At 40.1% G+C, this 17,436-nt stretch overlaps 1 protein-coding gene across 14 annotated transcripts in view; it reads right to left on the bottom strand.

Annotated features, from left to right (window-relative positions):
* CELF1 (CUGBP Elav-like family member 1) overlaps positions 1-17,436 on the bottom strand; it is a 64,506-nt gene that overhangs the window by 15,156 nt on the left and 31,914 nt on the right. For 8 of the 14 annotated variants that reach the window (XM_061343650.1, XM_061343651.1, XM_061343649.1 and 5 more), the window contains 8 exons: positions 14,671-14,858; positions 13,840-13,922; positions 13,405-13,453; positions 9,617-9,751; positions 9,372-9,451; positions 8,799-8,960; positions 7,442-7,523; positions 4,951-5,079 (listed from right to left, as the gene is read on the bottom strand). In XM_061343650.1, the coding sequence (XP_061199634.1) occupies positions 4,951-5,079; positions 7,442-7,523; positions 8,799-8,960; positions 9,372-9,451; positions 9,617-9,751; positions 13,405-13,453; positions 13,840-13,922; positions 14,671-14,848 (898 nt within the window). In that variant the 5' untranslated portion in view covers positions 14,849-14,858. The remainder of the gene's footprint in view (positions 1-4,950; positions 5,080-7,441; positions 7,524-8,798; positions 8,961-9,371; positions 9,452-9,616; positions 9,752-13,404; positions 13,454-13,839; positions 13,923-14,670; positions 14,859-17,436) is intronic. The other 6 variants (XM_061343654.1, XM_061343643.1, XM_061343644.1 and 3 more) reach the window with 3 other exon arrangements.

Below are 17,436 nucleotides of genomic sequence, written 5' to 3'. Positions count from 1 at the left end.
CATGAAAATTATATATAAAGCCAGCTACAAATCAATCATATAGCTCTTATGCAATAGACATTCCTATGGGGGAGAGAACACAGGTTCAGCCCACCGACGGATGTGAGCAGTTACAATGGAGTCGTAACTTTCCCCCCTCCCCTCCTCCTTAATTTCACATATTTAGATGATTTAATTCTTATTACTAACTCATCTAATTTGCATATGGAGTACGTAACTAAATGCCTAATAATGCATGCTATGGGGAGGGTCTCCCAACCTGGGCAGAGGTCTTTTGACCTGTGAATGGGATTTTTAGTATTAAAATAACATTATAATGACGATACTTCACCGAAAGGACAACTGATCACATTTTTCCTCACACATTTTCATGATCGTCCAGGTGTTGTAAGGATGCAGAAGACTTCAAGGATAGTCTTTCTTGATTAGAGGTTTGTTAATCTTTTCTCAGCCTGCCAACAAGGCCAAAGCCTCTCTAGCTATCAGTTCTCATTGTGAATCACTGTTGTTTCTCAGGTTTCCTGAGACAGCATCAGATACAAAAGGCCCTTGTACCTGTTCAGGTTCCTTCACAGCAACATAAGTTTCAATTTCTTAACTGAATACTTATGCAATTTTAAATATGTATGATTATAAAACTTAAGTATATGATTATGGAGCTTTAACTAAACACTCAAGGGGCTTGAGCATATGCATATGGAACTGGAGTGGCTCTAGTCATACATATTTTGTTGTGAAATTCTAGCACCTTGTTTGTCAGCTGCTAGGTGGTTTATCAGCACATGACATTTGCACATTCCCACACCTGCATGGAGTTAAACAGAGCCTGGTGGCTGTGTCTTCACTCTGCTCCACTCTCTGTCCGGTTTATCTTCTCATATGCTAAGGCTGCAGGATTGCCTGTGGAACTATTTTAGGGTAAACGCTGTGCATGTTAACTGCATTTCATCCCAAAAGTAGCAGCTGCATTTTACCCTAAAATGCCCTTAAATACCTTAATACACTTAAATAACTTAGATAACTTTGAGGACTGGGGAGAAGAGAGTTTCCTCCATTAGTCCACAAACCCAACCTGTTTGACTCTACTATGTTCTAAGGCACAAGTTCTGCAATTTGATCATGCACTAAGCAAAGACACAGCTCTTTTGTCAATTGTCAGCTGACAACTTCACCTGATAACCTATAATTCTTGTCTTGAAAGAGCTGATGACTGGTCTTTCCCTATTCATCTTCATCACACCACTAATGTATCTGTAAGCTTCAACTGTATCCTCCCCCTCAGCCAGTCTTCCATTTTTCAAGCTCCCTTGCTCCTAACAGGGAAGGAGTTCCACATTTCCAGTCACCCTTTCTGTTCTTCTGGGATTTGTGTATTATTTTAACCAGAAAACAGCACAAATAATGGAGATGGAAAACCAGTATAGCTTTATACACATTCTTTACTCCATACCCAAATCTTAACACTGTTTCTGTCCAGTTTTTGGGTCCTACCAAAGTTATGTTTTCTTAGACCCATCTACTGAGTTCTAGCCAGTCAGAGACATTAACTCTACAAGAACTAGCTGAAAATTCCTGAAAAGGTGCTCAGAAACTCTGAAAGAAACTTTGTTGGGTACATACTAAGGCCAGCAAATTCACTTAGTCTTTGCTGGACCTTTGATGGTTGCCTTTCAGAGGAGGCAAAATAGAAACTTAAACCAGCTTTTGCAGCCATTCTGTTTTGCTCTGAAGCAGACAATTCTTACTGATATCCGAGTCAAAAAGATGACAGACAGGACACTCCAACTGCAAGCTACTTCTTACAATACTTTCTTGAATCTCCCTTCACAAACTATCAGTTTAAATGAGTTTGCCTAAGGCCACAGTCTCTGTAGCACAGATTACCTACAGGTGGCTGAAGCAGCTGCCTGTTCAGTTTCAAAGAGCAGCTGCTTTATAGCAAGGCTGAAAGCTTTGCTCCATCAACATACACAATAGTGCTTGGTAATATCTAAACAAAATCACATGAAATGAGTAGGAAGACTGCACAACAGTGATACTTAATGCCTCTGAGTTCAAACATTTTGCCATGTAACCTATCCATAAGACCCCAGACTCTGCACTGTGTAGACTTCTAAGTTTCCCAAACATAAAATTTATCAATGCAGGTGAAAGAAACTAAAAAATGCAACTAAGCATGATGATTGTCTGGGTTTTCCACCAATTATGCAACTTGAGGACAATCTGGAAGAGATGCCCAAGTAAGCATCAGGTGAACATCTGGATGACGGATGGACAGAATTCAAGCTGGCAGTCATCCCATCTGCAGTTAGGTTTAAAAGGTTATCACAGTAGATGTTGCCACACATCCCACAGACATGGAAGGCGTTTACTAACACATGGTACTGAACACCTGTATACTGAGTTTTTTCAAGGTCTGGGTATGGTTCAGGAGGGATGCCCTGAATGTGTGGAGTCCAACAGCCTTCTATATGAACATATACAGTGTGAATGCACATATAAATATTAACCAAGAGAATTTTGAGTTTGCTTTTTTAAGACATTATAGCTCAGACTCAAGAGTTAAAAAGCTGTATAATTACAGGAAGTATCATGAGATTGAATGCTGTCTGTACACATTGAGATTTCCCCACCCCAAGAGTGAACTGACTGATACACCTGTATAGGATATTAATTCAAACAGCCCATCATTATTACCTGATTGTTGGCAACAATCATTTATTGATATAACTGGCGCTTGAAGTTGTTTAGATTCAGCACAGAAGATACTTAAAAATGGACTGCTCCCATTCCCCAGCCCCCTCCACCAGTATGATCAAAAGTGGATTAAGTCCTGAGATACATCTCTCATCAAGGGAAAAGGAACCTACAGAGTGCTACAAAACAGCTAAAATTCATGGAGGTAAAAACAATCCCAAAGAATCCCTGAACAGTAGCATAACTTCTGTTGAAAGGGACCTTTATGGATCGTATAGTCTAATGGTCTGCTCAGAGCTGGTCAAAACTCTAAGTTAGGTCAGGCTATACAGGGATCTTTCTAATTGTATTCTGACTGACTGAAATGATGGAGATTCCATAGCCCCTGTGGCATCTGGTTGCAGAGCTTTATCACTCTCATTATTCATTTCATCTTTTTTTGTATCCAGCCAGAATTTTCTGTTGCAGATTGTGTCCACTGCCCTTGTCCTTTCCTTGTACGTGTATGTGAAGAGGTTGTCTGCCTTTTCTAGCACGTCTGGCATTTGAACTTCACAACCTGCCAGTCCCCTTCCCCACCTCAACAAATCTGAGAAGCAGCTTGCTCCAGTCAGTAGATGAAAGTGCCAACAGGGAAACCTTAGTTCTAAAAGCCAATCATAGCAAATTTTAACCTGACAATTTCAGCTCTGCTTCTACATTAGGAAATATAGGAAAAACTCTCAGATATATTCATCTCTATGCTTTGTCTATGATGAAGCAGCATTAGTGGGTTATAAATGAAGCTTTTCTGTAGCCTCAACTCTTTGTTGTTTTAATTATAGATAGGATAACATAGCTGGGAGTCAAGAATTTTGGCATTTTCATCTTTATGAACTGCAGACCACAAAGTTTCATCTAAACCCCCCCCCGTCCAGTAGCAGAACCCCCTCTGAGGTGAATTCTTTCTTGGGGATTTCTCTAAGTAGAAAACTGTGCAAAGCACCCATGGTTTAACTCCTCATCATGTGACATAAGGTTTTCTAAACAGCTTTTCCTTGTAATCTCTTTATAATCTCTTAGTCCAGCACCTTGCTCCTTCTATACAATACAAAAAGCTACCTCTGGAAATTTGAAACCCCCATTTGGTCTCTCACAACCACAGGTGAGGATGTCAGCTCCGTAGGCTGGATTTCAAAACTGGGTAAGCAATCTGGCTTTTAATGAAAACCAAAAACCACCCAACCCCACATACCACAGCACAGATGCCAGAAAACTGACACCCTGAAAATACAGGATCTCCCTTCCCGTGTCAGGATATAGAAATGACTGAAAGTACGACAGAAATAACCGAGTAGGATACCGATTCTCATTTGTGGTAAAACATGAGCATGTCTGAAGTAAGCACAATTTAGTTTACTTCTTTTGTTTTCTTGTTTGCTGTATTTAATAATCACATTTAACAATAAGGCAGCAAAAAAGCACTGCTTGGACATCCTTGCCTCTCTGGATAATGTACAAACAAACAACAAAAAACAAAACAGAAACCCCAACCCCCCCCAACCAACCAAGAAAAAAACCCCCAACCAACCAACAAAAAAAAACCCCAACCAACCAACTAAAAATAAAAAACAGAACAAAGAACAAAAAAAATCCCCTCAAGATCGCCCCAAACCAAACAAAAACCACCACAAGAAAACCCAAAACAAAACAGAAGAGGAAGATACTGATTTTTATTTGCGACTCGTACACTCAGTTCTAGATACCCGCTTTCCAATAAGTGTACTAGGGGTCTGTTTATTCTACCGCTGTGAGGTAGTTCTAGTATCCTTGTCTTCATTAATGCCAGAGGAATATAAACTGTACTGTTCTAGTGCACAGAATGCCTTACTTCATGCTTAAGGCATCTTCTATCTCCATGTCCAGAACAGGGTCTATCTGCCTAAAATCACAGATAAACAGAGTATGTGATGAGACTGTAATGACATAACTCTAAAGAGGTCACCTACCTTTCTGCTTCATCATGATCTCAAAAACTCTTTTTACTCTAAATTAACCTGACCATTTGGAGGAAGGAACACAGCAGGTAAAAAAAGTCTTTGCTGATGGCAAAGATACCTATCCTTAAAAAGGGCAAATGAATCTACTAAGTAAAACTGCTTATCTATTAAGAAATCAACATGAAAGGGACAAAAAGGGATGGACAAAACAGGTGAGATCTATCTTGAGATAATTCCTAAGGCAACCCATGTACAGCATAAGAAGTTATCTTACCTGAGCTAGTGAGCACACTCAGGGGACTGCTGGAGGAAGTAAGTGCAGCGGTACCACTTGGTGTGTTCTGAGCTGCAGTGGCTGCAGCTGCTAATGCAGCTAGGTTCTGTAACTGCATCGCATTCAGTCCTGCAACACATTGAAGAATACACAGAGTATCTCCTATAATGGCCACCATCATTCAAGCTTAACAGATCCAGCAGTCTTAGCACATTGCAAGGGAGTGATGGAAAGAAGCTTAAAAACAAGAGGCTTAATACTAGTTACTGATCTTTTCCACATTGATATTCCTCATTATAACTAAAAAATAAGTCTTTCTTTGCCAAGATAGATGATTTTCAGTACAAGACCAGGTAGTCACTATCCCAAGATGTAGACAAAAGCATAGCAGCTTTAACTGAGTTAAGCCAGGATCTGATAGCTCATCTGCAAGCTAGAGAACTTGCCTAGACATCAGGCCAATAACATCTTTTCTCATGCTGCAATAACTGCAGAATTCTTTCAAGAAGGCCTACACACCACAGTGGCCACAAAGTCACACCTTCATCATTGTAGCTTGCCCTCTTTTCCTGGCATGAGATTATCATCCCTACCAACATTCTTCTAAATTCTGTATTTTAGCTATCCTTTGGTAGGCTAGCTCCACTCTTCCAATTCTGCCTCTCAACCCTTTCCCCTTATTTCGCTCTTTTGTTTCTACCTTTACTTATTCTAACAATTCCTCCTCTTTTGAGCTGACTTCATACAATCACTACTAATTGCTCCCTACAAAATTAAAACCAAAATTGATTTCATTACCATTCATTTACAACATCAAAATGTCCTTGGCAAGACATGGCACCTCTTCTTTTGAATGGTTTGTAAGTACTTGGTGACAAAGCACATATCTCAAATAAGCAAAATCTCAGTTTTGCAATTTAAATATGTGCAGACAACAAAAGTCTGCAAATGGCAATTAAGTATAAACTATTTATTTTCCAAAGAAAACTTCCACCATTAGCATAGTTCATTTTTTACAATCGTTTTCAATTGTTTTCTCTTTGTGACAGAGTCCGTTTCCTTAACTATACTTAGTGCCTGAAACAAGAGGATTCTGCCTTTATTTAGATTCTCAAGGTGCCATTGTAAAAAAAAAGGATTAAATTAAAATCAAGAAGTTGCATTTTTTGTTTTCATTGTGCTACATGCAGAGGGTTAAGAGTGCAAACCTTAAAGCTAGTGAAGAACAAAGCAGCTTGCTTCCTTTTAGAAGCAATGGCATGCTCACTCTGCAACTGCCTTCTCATCATCACATCTTTTTCCCATCTGCTTTCAAACACCATCAGGATTAAATTTTGCCTACAAAGCCTATTGTAGTTTGGCATATAATTACCTACTTAATTTTTCTTCCTGTGAATTTCAAGAAAGATCAGCTGAAGAGGTCTAATATGAATACAGTAAGCATAAGAAGCAAAGGTTAGAATCAACCTCAAGTATCAAAGAATGGTTTGGGTTGGAAGGCACCTTAAAGATCATCTGGTTCCAACCTCCCCATCATGGGCAGGGACATCTTCCACTACAATGACTGCTCAAGTATAAATCAAAGTTCTTACAATCTAAAATATAACACTTTGCAAAAGCTTCTGACTGTGTTGGTACACCTATCAGTACAAAGTCAGATGTACAAAGACACTTCCTTACCACTTCTAGATCAACCTCTGCACATACAGGACAGGTGATATTGCAAACTACTGTACAACTCCAGAAGGCGATTTTAAAAGCTTAATGTTTTGAGTATTAAAACCAAAACTACAGGGTTTCTTTTTGCCATCAGAAGAATTTAGAGCATGTGGTGAATGGAGTTACTAACACATGGATTTTTATTACCCACCCTGTGAAGACAGAAAGGACTATCAATTTGCAGCCCAGTACTTAATGGCTGCACTCATACTTACAGCTATACTTAATGAATATTCCAACTAGCAGTTCACAGCAAGGAATTTAGCTCATACATATTAAGATGGTATTTCCCTAACAGCAACAGCATAATCGATCATAATTCAAACAAAGGAATTAAAGAACCTAAATGAAGAACTAGATCACACTCCATCTCCAATTTTGAAGTATTTAAGAACAAAGAACTTAAAATGGGCAATCTAATTATCCATTATCACACGCATTATTGCTTTCTTCAAAACACAATGCTTCACATATGCATTTGTCTGGGTAAAATAAGAGAGTCATCTTTTTGCACCCATAAGGGAAGACAATTTTAAAGCCAGGGGTAAGGAGATTACCACCATATGACAATTTACCTTGGGGACAATGGTTAACTAAAATTAAGGAGGAAGATCCACATTTGAAACTGATTTCTGTCATTCCAGAGGAGTGGGTAAACACAGGACTACTTACTTCAAATGAGATTAACATGTCTACAGCCTTTTGTCTACTTTCTCTACCCTCCTCCTCTTTTCTTGGGCACTGAATTTGTGTTCCGGTAGAAAAAACTCACCTCCCATTGGGTGGAGGCTGCTCAGTGTGTTCAGGTTCCCAGATGATGCAGCTGCTGTCTGCTGAAGGAGCTGCAAATAAAGCTAGACATTACACCAAAAAACAAAACAAGAGTGAGAGTGAGGGCTGGCTCCGCTTTCTGGGAGAAACTGCATCACACCACAGCCAGAGCGCTGTCACAAGGGGAATTCCCACTGCCCATGCACCACACCGTAACAAAGCGTAAAGAGAATTCCCCTTACACACTACAGCCAGAGCACCACCATAGTGAAAATCCACACTGCCCATGCAGATTGCAGCCAAAGCAACAGCACAATGCTTTCCTCACTCAACATTATCAGTGATGAGCTAATACACCAAGACAAAAACCAGTGGAATCAGTAGTGAGAGAACTCCTATTTGAAGCACTTCAGGTAAGACTGCCACCCCTAAGGATACAATACTTGAAGCCAGACTGCCAGCAAAGAACAAATGGCAAATACCATACCAAAACCAAAGACACACTCTGTTTTCCTTAAGCACAGCAGCCATGAGAGAAATTTCAAGCCTCAGCTCAGAAGCTAGAGGGATTTCCAATTCTTTCCTCCATTAACTAGACGGTGTTATAAAAAAATTCCAAACTACCAAACCTAAAGCAGTCATAAAGACACAGTGCCCCCACAGTACACCATACCAAGAATGCCATGAAATTTTCCTTTTCTGTTCCCTAGACCTTATATTGTATGAATACACTTTCCACAGTCACTCTAGCCAGAGCACATCAGTTTACAGAAAGCTCACACTTTAGGGACCCAGCAAAATCAACTCAAATCAGCGGCAAACAGCAGACTACTTTCAGTTATGTCAATTTTACTAAAGACAGTAGCTTCTCTTTATTTTACTGTGTACTGTCTGATTGGTACTTCCAACCTGATCACCTTTTCTATCTGGACAGCACCAACTACTATTCTAAGTTTCTCTGGAAGTGGATGAGAGAAATAAAGGCTGAAAAAAGTTGGAATAGGAATACAAGAACTATGTAAATCACATAAACACGAAAAGGGCATTTCTATTACATTGAAGCCGTAACATTAAGAAAATGTTCCCAGCACAAAGTCATTCTACAGAAGACAGGAAAGAAACAAAGAAGTTTCAATACTCAGGGCTACAGTGAATGGGGTTGAAAACCTCACTTAAATGTATCCTGCCTAGTTGTTAGCACATAACTTAATTTCAGCCTCCTCATGCACTAAATGGGGATTAAGAATCCTGCTCATATCTACCAGGAGCCTTCTAAAAAATTAATCCATTAAACACTACAAGACAGGCAGACACTGCAATCCCTGAAGAGATGAAAATATCCCAAATCAGAAACTCACTGCTAAGTATTGGGGTCCAAGTGTGTTGAGACCAGCCAGGTTTCCCCATATTGAGGCAGCACTGATCTGTTGCATTTGTTGCTGGAGTTGCTGAGCAATTCGTTTCTGCTCTTTGTCCTTCTGTGTGTCTGCAAATTTTACCACAATGGGAGAAGAGCAACCCTGCAAACAGCAATTCAAACAATTACATACTTGCTATCCCCAGCAGTCACAAAAATACTGCATTCAGACCCAGTCATTGGAAGCATTCCTCTTCCCTTCCTCTACATGAATTCATACACACACACACACACACACACACACATATATATATTCAAACAGCACATTTCATTAAAGGTTCAAAATCTCATTTGCTTTCAATCCTATGTTCTATGTTAGTGTATTTTCTCCGCAGATGAAGTTTCTATCTCAAGCTCTAAAAATAGAAGCAGAACACACACATAGTTCCAGGAGTAGCATTTGTGAAGAAACACACGCTGCACTTAGCCTTCTCTCTGCCCTTTAGTCCTCCAAAATCCATAGTGACTGCCTGACAAATTACATCATCTCTTGACACCCACTAAGTTATTTTACCTCCATGGTTTGTGCTTGATGCATTGCTTTGATTGCTGTTTGCGCCATGGCTCTTGTTGTAAAAGTCACAAATGCACAACCTGAGAAAAGAACAGAAAGGTATCAAGTCGTTCTTTTACACCCACAATCACTGGGATCAATAAAGACATGAAAATGGTGGTGGGAAGGAAAAAAATGCCGCCTTGGGCTGCAAAAGGCAGCATCCAGTGGAGAGCCTTGAACTGGCTGAAAAGCTTCCGGCTTACCTCGGCTCAGGCCATCTGGGCCACGTAATATCCTGCATTCTTCAATCTGCCCAAAGGGTGAAAACATCACTCTGATATCATTTTCATTGCACTTCTTGGATATCATTCCAATAAACAACTTCCTATCTTCTACTGCTAAGAAAGCAAAAGATAAAGAGTATTACCAGCAAGTATGTGCTTACTAGATCTTACTTTGTCGACCCTTCTCCACCAGCTGCAGTTATTTCCCTTGTACTGAAGGTAATGGCTTGTCAAAAGCAGATTCCCAATAATGGTATCTCTTCAATTTAAGAGGATGCATACAAGATACCTCACTGAACCTCAAGGATGTACATTTTAGGATGGTTTATGTTTACATTTTGCTGACTGTTTCTCCCTTGCAAGCCTGTGAGCTGCAAGAACATAATGAAACAATATATCGGATTCAGCACTTCCCTGTATCTCCTAAGTTCAGTTCCTGGTCAGTGAGAGAAGAGTTGTATGTGTTTTACTGGGCTATTTTCATCCTCTTGCTTCTGCCTCTCCTATCTTTAGACTACCAACATACCTAACTGTACCTAAACTGATAGAGAAATGCAGAAATCTCCTTTCTAGCCTCTTTATCATGCCAATCACTTAAATTAAGATCTTCCTGTTCTCTCACACTCCTGTCTCAACAGTGGAAGCGACATCTGTTGCTAAACCAGAACAGTTTTAGTTCTATTTCAGATCCATCCATTCTGTTCTGTACCAAGAGCATGAAAATAACACCTCAAATCAGAACAATAGACTGTGTGCTACTGTACCTTGTCTCTAAATGCTGATGTTACCAGATACATTAGAATTGAATAGTACCTTTCACTGTGAAGACCAATTTAAAATAAATGGTGCAGAAAGACATTTATCTTAGCTTTCCAGTTAGTGGTTATGAAATGTCAGTTTAAGGTCATTTAAGGGAGTGGGGTAAATTCAAATCCAGAGCAGAACTGTGTGTCTTGCTTTATTTATTTAATGATGCTAATCACCTCTGAAATATTTGCTTTTAAAGGATAAAGCAAATTATACAAAATGCCATTTGGAAATATAAACCAGTCTGAAAATAGAAGATTCAGCACAATATAAAATATGGTATCATGAAAAACATAGCACAACTTGAAGCTTCAAGAAAGTCTTCTATTAAGTGCCATGGTGAGGGGAAATCAAGTTATTTGCTGAGTCTTCTGTGGTGTTTAAGAGGAAAATTCCAAACTATCCCATGAACATCACTTTAACTGATTATTAAATCTTATGTTGCACCCGGTTCACTTTCAAGCTTAGAGCAGAAAGCTACTTTCAAATACTTTCTGCCATCCATTTTAGAGAGACCCAGAATCCCTTTTATTAATGGCAAGTTAAAATACTTTAACTGATGCTTTCCAATTTACATTTTCACCTACACCACTTACTAAAAGTCATGTAATTACATAATAGCCTCAGAAGTGTCACCCTAAAGTTCCATTAAATACCTTTATCCTCTTTCCATTATTTTCCCAGGATATTTGTGTGTGTGTGTGTGGGTGTGTGTGAGATGCAAGATCAATTTTAAAGAACCTATTCTGTTCTCCTCCCAACAATAGTTGAAAAGAATTACTCCTTTCTAGATATATTTACACAGAAACATATTCTGTATACACATAGAGAAATGTGCAGATGGAATTACTCCTACTAGATGTTACCCATATATCCCATCTTCTGTTTTCCATTATCTTAACATGTAAGTTTTCTGGAGCCAGGACTGTATTCTCCATGATGCAATGCTAATCTTATATTAACTATGGCAAATGAAGAAAATAAATTCAGCTAAGCCTAGAAGGGCTGAAACTACAAGATGTTAAAACACTTTCTTTGCTTATCTTGCAGCAGTTTATATAAACACACAATCATTTGAGCATGTTAGGGCCATGAGGATGATCAGAGGACTGGAGCAGCTCCCGTATGAAGACAGGCTGAGAAAGTTGGGGCTGTTCAGCCTGGAGAAGAGAAGGCTGCGTGGAGACCTCAGAGCAGCCTTCCAGTATCTGAAGGGGGCCTATAGGGATGCTGGAGAGGGACTCTTCATTAGGGACTGTAGTGATAAGACAAGGGGTAATGGGTTAAAATTTAAACAGGGGAAGCTTAGATTGGATATAAGGAGGAAATTATTTCCTGTAAGGGTGGTGAGGCACTGGAATAGGTTGCCCAGGGAGGTTGTGAATGCTCCGTCCCTGGCGGTGTTCAACACCAGGTGGATGAAGCCTTGGGTGATATGGTTAGTGTGAGGTGTCCCTGCCCATGGCAGTGGGCTTGGAACTTGATGATCTCAAGGTCCTTTCCAACCCTAACTATTCTATGATTCTATGTACATCTATAAACTCATAACAGAACTGCATGGAAAAATGGTCATTTACCCAGTGGTAGATGCTAAATGTCTTAATCCATCTGGAATGGCCAATATGCAGAAATATTCAGTTTTTTTTCTCTACTGAAAAAGTGGTGAATTTTCAATCTTCCGTGTATACTACAATAACTATTGACCCCCACCTTGATGCAACAGGCCTTGCTTGAAATTGGTCCAGCACCTGAAAAAGCGTTTCTAGATTTCATACAATCATAGAGTAGTTTTGGGTGGAAAGGACTTGAAGATCATCCAGTTTCAACCGCCTGCCACAGGCAGGGTCACGTTCCACTAGACCAGGTTGCTCCAAGCCCAATCCAGCCTGGCCTTGCACACTGCCAGAGATGGGGCAGCAACATCTTCTTTGGGCAATCTATTCCAGTGCCTCACCACTCTCACAGTAAAGAACTTCTCCTAATATCTAATCTAAATCTATGCTGTTACAGTTTAATACTGTTACACCTCATCCTACCACTACACTCCTTGATAAAGAATTCCTCCCCATCTTCCCTGTAGGTCCCCTTTAGCTATTGGAAAGCTCCCGTAAGGTCTCCCCTAAGCCTTCTCTTCTCCAGGCTGAACCACCTCAACTCTCTCAGCCTGTCTTCCTGGGGAAAATGCTTCAGCCCTCTGATCATGTTCATAGACCGCCTATCGACCTGCTCGAGTGGCTCCGTGTCTTTCTTACGCTGGGGGCCTCAGAGCTGAATACAGTACTCCAGGTGGTGTCTCATGAGAGTGGAGTAAAGCAGGAGAATCACCTCCCCTTGACCTGTTAGCCTTTCTTTTGATGCAGACCAGGATATGTCTGACTTGCTGGGCTGCAAGTGCACATTGCTGGCTTATATTGAGCTGTTCATCCACCAATACCCCAAGTCCTTGTCTACAGGGCTGCTGCCAATCCACTCATCACCAAGAATGCATTCGTTTGGGAATGCCTTGACCCAGGTGCAGGACCTTGCACTCGGCCTTGTGGAACTTCATGAGGTTCACATGGGCCCAGCTCTCTAGCCTGTCATAGTCCCTCTGGATGGCATCTCTTCCCTTTAGGGTATCAGACACAGCGCTCAGCTTAGTGTCACCCATAAGCTTGCTGAGGGGTGCACTCAATCCCACTGTCCACGTCCCCAACACATATTTAAGCCACATTAGTGCAAAGAAAAACTCACTGGATGTTTCCCTAACTGACAATGTGGTTCTACCACAAGCAGCAGCAGTGGGAGATAGAGAGTCATGGAATTTTGGAGACATCGCTTATGCTATTATATTAAAAACACATTTTTTTTTGTCTCCAATTCAAGAGTACTTCATCATAAGCTGTTAACAATAGGAAAATCCTCAAGCTTCCCTATTGTTGCAAATGATGCCATCTAATTGAGACTATACTAAAACTTACCATTACTCTTTTCACTGTCAGCTGGTTTCATCTGGATAGGATGGTGCATCTGAAATGTAAAAAGATTATTTAATCCCAGATACATTCACTTTATAAAATACATCCCATATGAGCTGTGGAAGAAAGAGGAAGAAGGCCTAAACTGCCTCTACAGAAATGCATATATAACAATACACAGATTTCTAGAGGAAAGAATTTTTTTCTTTAGGATATGCCATCATTCCTCCTTGGAGAGTATTGCAGGAGCCATGCCCACCCACTGCACTACAATATACTAAAAAATTCCCTTAAGATCTGTTATATAAATCTCATGACATTGCTCGTTTGAATAGTTCTTTAAAAACATGATTTGAAGGCAAGATAATGTGTGTTTGTACATCAGTGGTGCCAGCGCTCAGAAAAACAGTTGTGAAGAAAGCATGGCTCTCTTCTTACCCCTGGGAGGATCTTCATGTTGTGAAGAGCATTCTGTGCTTCTAGTGCAGCTTTACGGGTGTAAAATGTAACAAAACAGCACCCTGCAATGGAAACAAGATTTTAGCCAAGAAAGAACTAGGAATCTTGACATTCAAGTCCCACCTCTATCCTTCCAATGCAAAACTTAGGACAAGTAGAAGAGGTTAGACACTGAAACCTGGAGGTACTACTGACAGCAATCTTCTTTAAACAGTTAGTAACTGCAATAAAATAGGATACATTCAGAACTGACCCAACATCACCAATACACTATTAGAAGAAATGTTTAGATATATATGCCAAATAATTATTGACTACTTCCATTATCAAACTCAACAATTATTTGCTAGTACCAAAAATTTACCTAGTTTCATAGGAAATAAGGTATTGCATATAACTGAACTGCAAATCCAGGTACAGCATTTAGTTAGTATTTAATGTACATAAGTACTTGATGACACACATATGACTAAGACCTCAATTTTATATTTTATCTGAAACTGTGATGCTTCCAGCAACATTTTTGTTATACTGTAGCATCACAAATCTGATCTGGAGCAACACAGTATTAATTTTATGTTCTGTTTTGCAATTATAATCCATACTTTTCAAGCATCCTGATCACTTAATGGCTGGACAGCAGTCCAAACATAATCAGACACACAGACTTAAGACTATAAAGCCTGGGCTATAGTAGACACCTGGTCACATCAAGCTCCTTACAGGGATGTTTGAATAAGCTAACAAACAACTAAGACTAACTACATGAAAGCAGCTAACACTCCTAGTCTCAAGTACAGAAGTTCTCACCTTTGCTCTGAGGAGGGTTTTGGCTCCTGTCCCTCAAGACATTGATTTCATAGACAGCACCATACTGTTCAAAAAGTTCTCTTAGATCCTTCTCACACCAGCTCCGTGGGACCTGACCCACAAACATCTTGATAGCATCTAGATCAGGTTGGTCTGGGTGATCCAGTGTGCCATTCATTTTCTTTGCACTATGGAAATCAAGAATGAATTTCTGGTTTGTACCCTTCTGCAGATTTCAGATGTTGTTGCAGCTAGAAGCATGCTTACATTGAGATTAAAATATTGATTTCTAAACATATATAAATATTCATGATTAAAATACACATATAAGGAGACTCCTGCATATTCCCAGTACTGCATACCAGAGAATATTCATAAACACCACTGTCATGTTTTAAACCCAGCTGGCAAGTAAGTACCATGAAGCTGCTTGGGGAGGAAAGTCAGAAGAATGTACAACCCATGGGTTGAGATAAGAATAGTTTAATAATTTATAATAGAAATAATACCACCAATAACAATACTGATAATAACAGGAAACAACAACAAGCAAGAAATAAAAAGTCAGAAAACACAATTGATGCACAATACAATTGCTCACCACTCACTGACTGATACCGAGCCTATCCTGAGCAGCTATTGATCCCTTCTACCTATCTCCATGCAGTTTATATCCTGAGCTTGATGTTCTAGAGTATGGAATACCCCTCTGGCTAGTTTGGATCAGCTGTCCTTGCTGAGCTCCCTCCTGGCTTCTTAAGGTGTGCTATCAGCACTATTCTCAGACTAAAGCCAAAACACAGCAGTGCACCACATATTAGGAAGAAAATTAACTCATATTCCAGCCAAACACAGGACAATCATTCACATTCACTGGCAAGGTGTGTACTTGGAAACCAAGCACTCTCTACACAGCTGTTTAAAACTTCTCTTAAAGCTTGTTCTTATTTGTAATCAGCATCTGGGATTCAGAATGTAAGTCTGCTGAGATTACTAAAAAAAATATCACTAGTTGAACCATGTAAATTTTTACATGAAAAAGAAACCAGAACAGGAAGGAACTTGAACTCAGGTTACCAACAGATCACTGAAGTTACCAGTAACCACTGAAAATAAGAGGATAATATTTTCTTCATTTTCTTCATCCCTGGAACTATTTCCCAGGAGAAGATCCACCTTAACACAGAGAAACAGGATGAATATATATATACAACTGAATAGATGACAAGTTTCTTTAAAGGTCTACCAAGCAATAGCTCATCGTGAAACTGGGGAGCTTTCGGCAATATCTGGCAAGCAAAGACAGGCTTAGGTTGTAGACTGGGATTGGACAATCTATAGTCAGCTGCACACTGAATAAAGTTGAGTAATGGCAGGGTGTTAATATAGAAAAAGTTATTTCTGAGACTACAACAACACAAGTTTTGAGTATGGAAATCTTCAATAGGCTTCAAGGCATTAGCTCTAACTGTATGAGCAGCCTATTATAAAACTGTGTTATATTCCACACAGTTTGCTGACAATCACACACTACTGTCTGTATTGACCCCTCATTGCTTGGCAAGTCCAATGTGAGGTTTGTTATCAGTTGTCACAATCTAGTATACCACAGGACCTTTCTGTGTGGAAGACTGACTGTAATGACATCCTATTGTAACTATAGTGATTAGTAGGTTAGAATTGCTGACCAGTCCCTGCACAGTCTAGAAGGGACGTGGGGCAAGCAGAACAGTATCCACACAATGATCCCCACTGCCCCTAGTCTCTTTGTTGAAGAATACAGGTGGCCGCCTTCTACAGCAGTCAGCTCTCTCCATCACTGCTTTTTCAACTTTAAAGACAGGTTTTGACCAGCTTATTAACACATTAAACAGCGTTCTGCTCAGTGTCCATCTGCAATCATATTCCCCCCTTGAACAGAATTTTAAAAATTCAGTAAAACAGGATTTCCAAACCAGGTAACATTTAGTTAATTTCCCCGTCAATATGCTGATGTTCAGAGCCTAAGGAAGGACTGATGCCAGGGAAAGCTCATGATTTTGTAGCTGTAACAACAGACATGGAATCACAGAATGGTTTGGGTTTGAAGGGACCTTAAACTCATCCAGTTCCAACCCCCTGCCATGGGCAGGGACACCTTCCGCTAGAGCAGGTTGCTCCAAGCCCTGTTCAACCTGGCCTTGAACACTGCCAGGGATGGAGCAGCCACAGCTTCTCTGGGCAACCTGTGCCAGTGCCTCAGCACCCTCATAGGGAAGATTTTTTCCCAATATCTAATCTAAATCTATCTTTTTTTCAGCTTGAAGCCCTTCCTCCCTGTCCTGTCCCTACAGGCCCTTGCAAAAAGTCCCTCTCCAGATTTCTTGTAGGCCCCCTTTAGGTACTTGAAGACTTGTAAGGTCTCCCCTGAGATCAAAAGCAACAAAGCTTCTTACTAGAAGGAAAGGAAATAATCATAAATCCTTTTACCCCTCTCTACCTTTGCACTCAGAAGGGGTGAGCACATCTCCAAATAGTGAAGGCAACCAATACCTTTTACAAAGAAAACCAACTGGAAACATTTACCCTCTTCCAGCAATAATCTTCAGCCCTGCCTTCTATGCCATGGGTAGCTGCAAGAGCTTAGCATGGCTCTTATTAATTGGGCAACTCTTAACATGATCTCTACAGTACTGAAGGAATCTTTCATTCCTAGTTAAAAGGTCTAGTCTGGAATCATTAATAGGGAAGCACAGAAGTTGTTCTCCCAACGACTGATTTAAATAA

This window comes from Neopsephotus bourkii, unplaced genomic scaffold (genome assembly GCF_033783945.1).
Source record: "Neopsephotus bourkii isolate Nb327-2 ecotype Australia unplaced genomic scaffold, CSIRO-AGI_Nbou_v1 NB_1825, whole genome shotgun sequence".
Lineage (NCBI taxonomy): Eukaryota > Metazoa > Chordata > Aves > Psittaciformes > Psittacidae > Neopsephotus > Neopsephotus bourkii.
The sequence above is the reverse complement of the archived record's forward strand: the minus strand, read 5'-3'. Positions and strand labels throughout refer to the sequence as shown.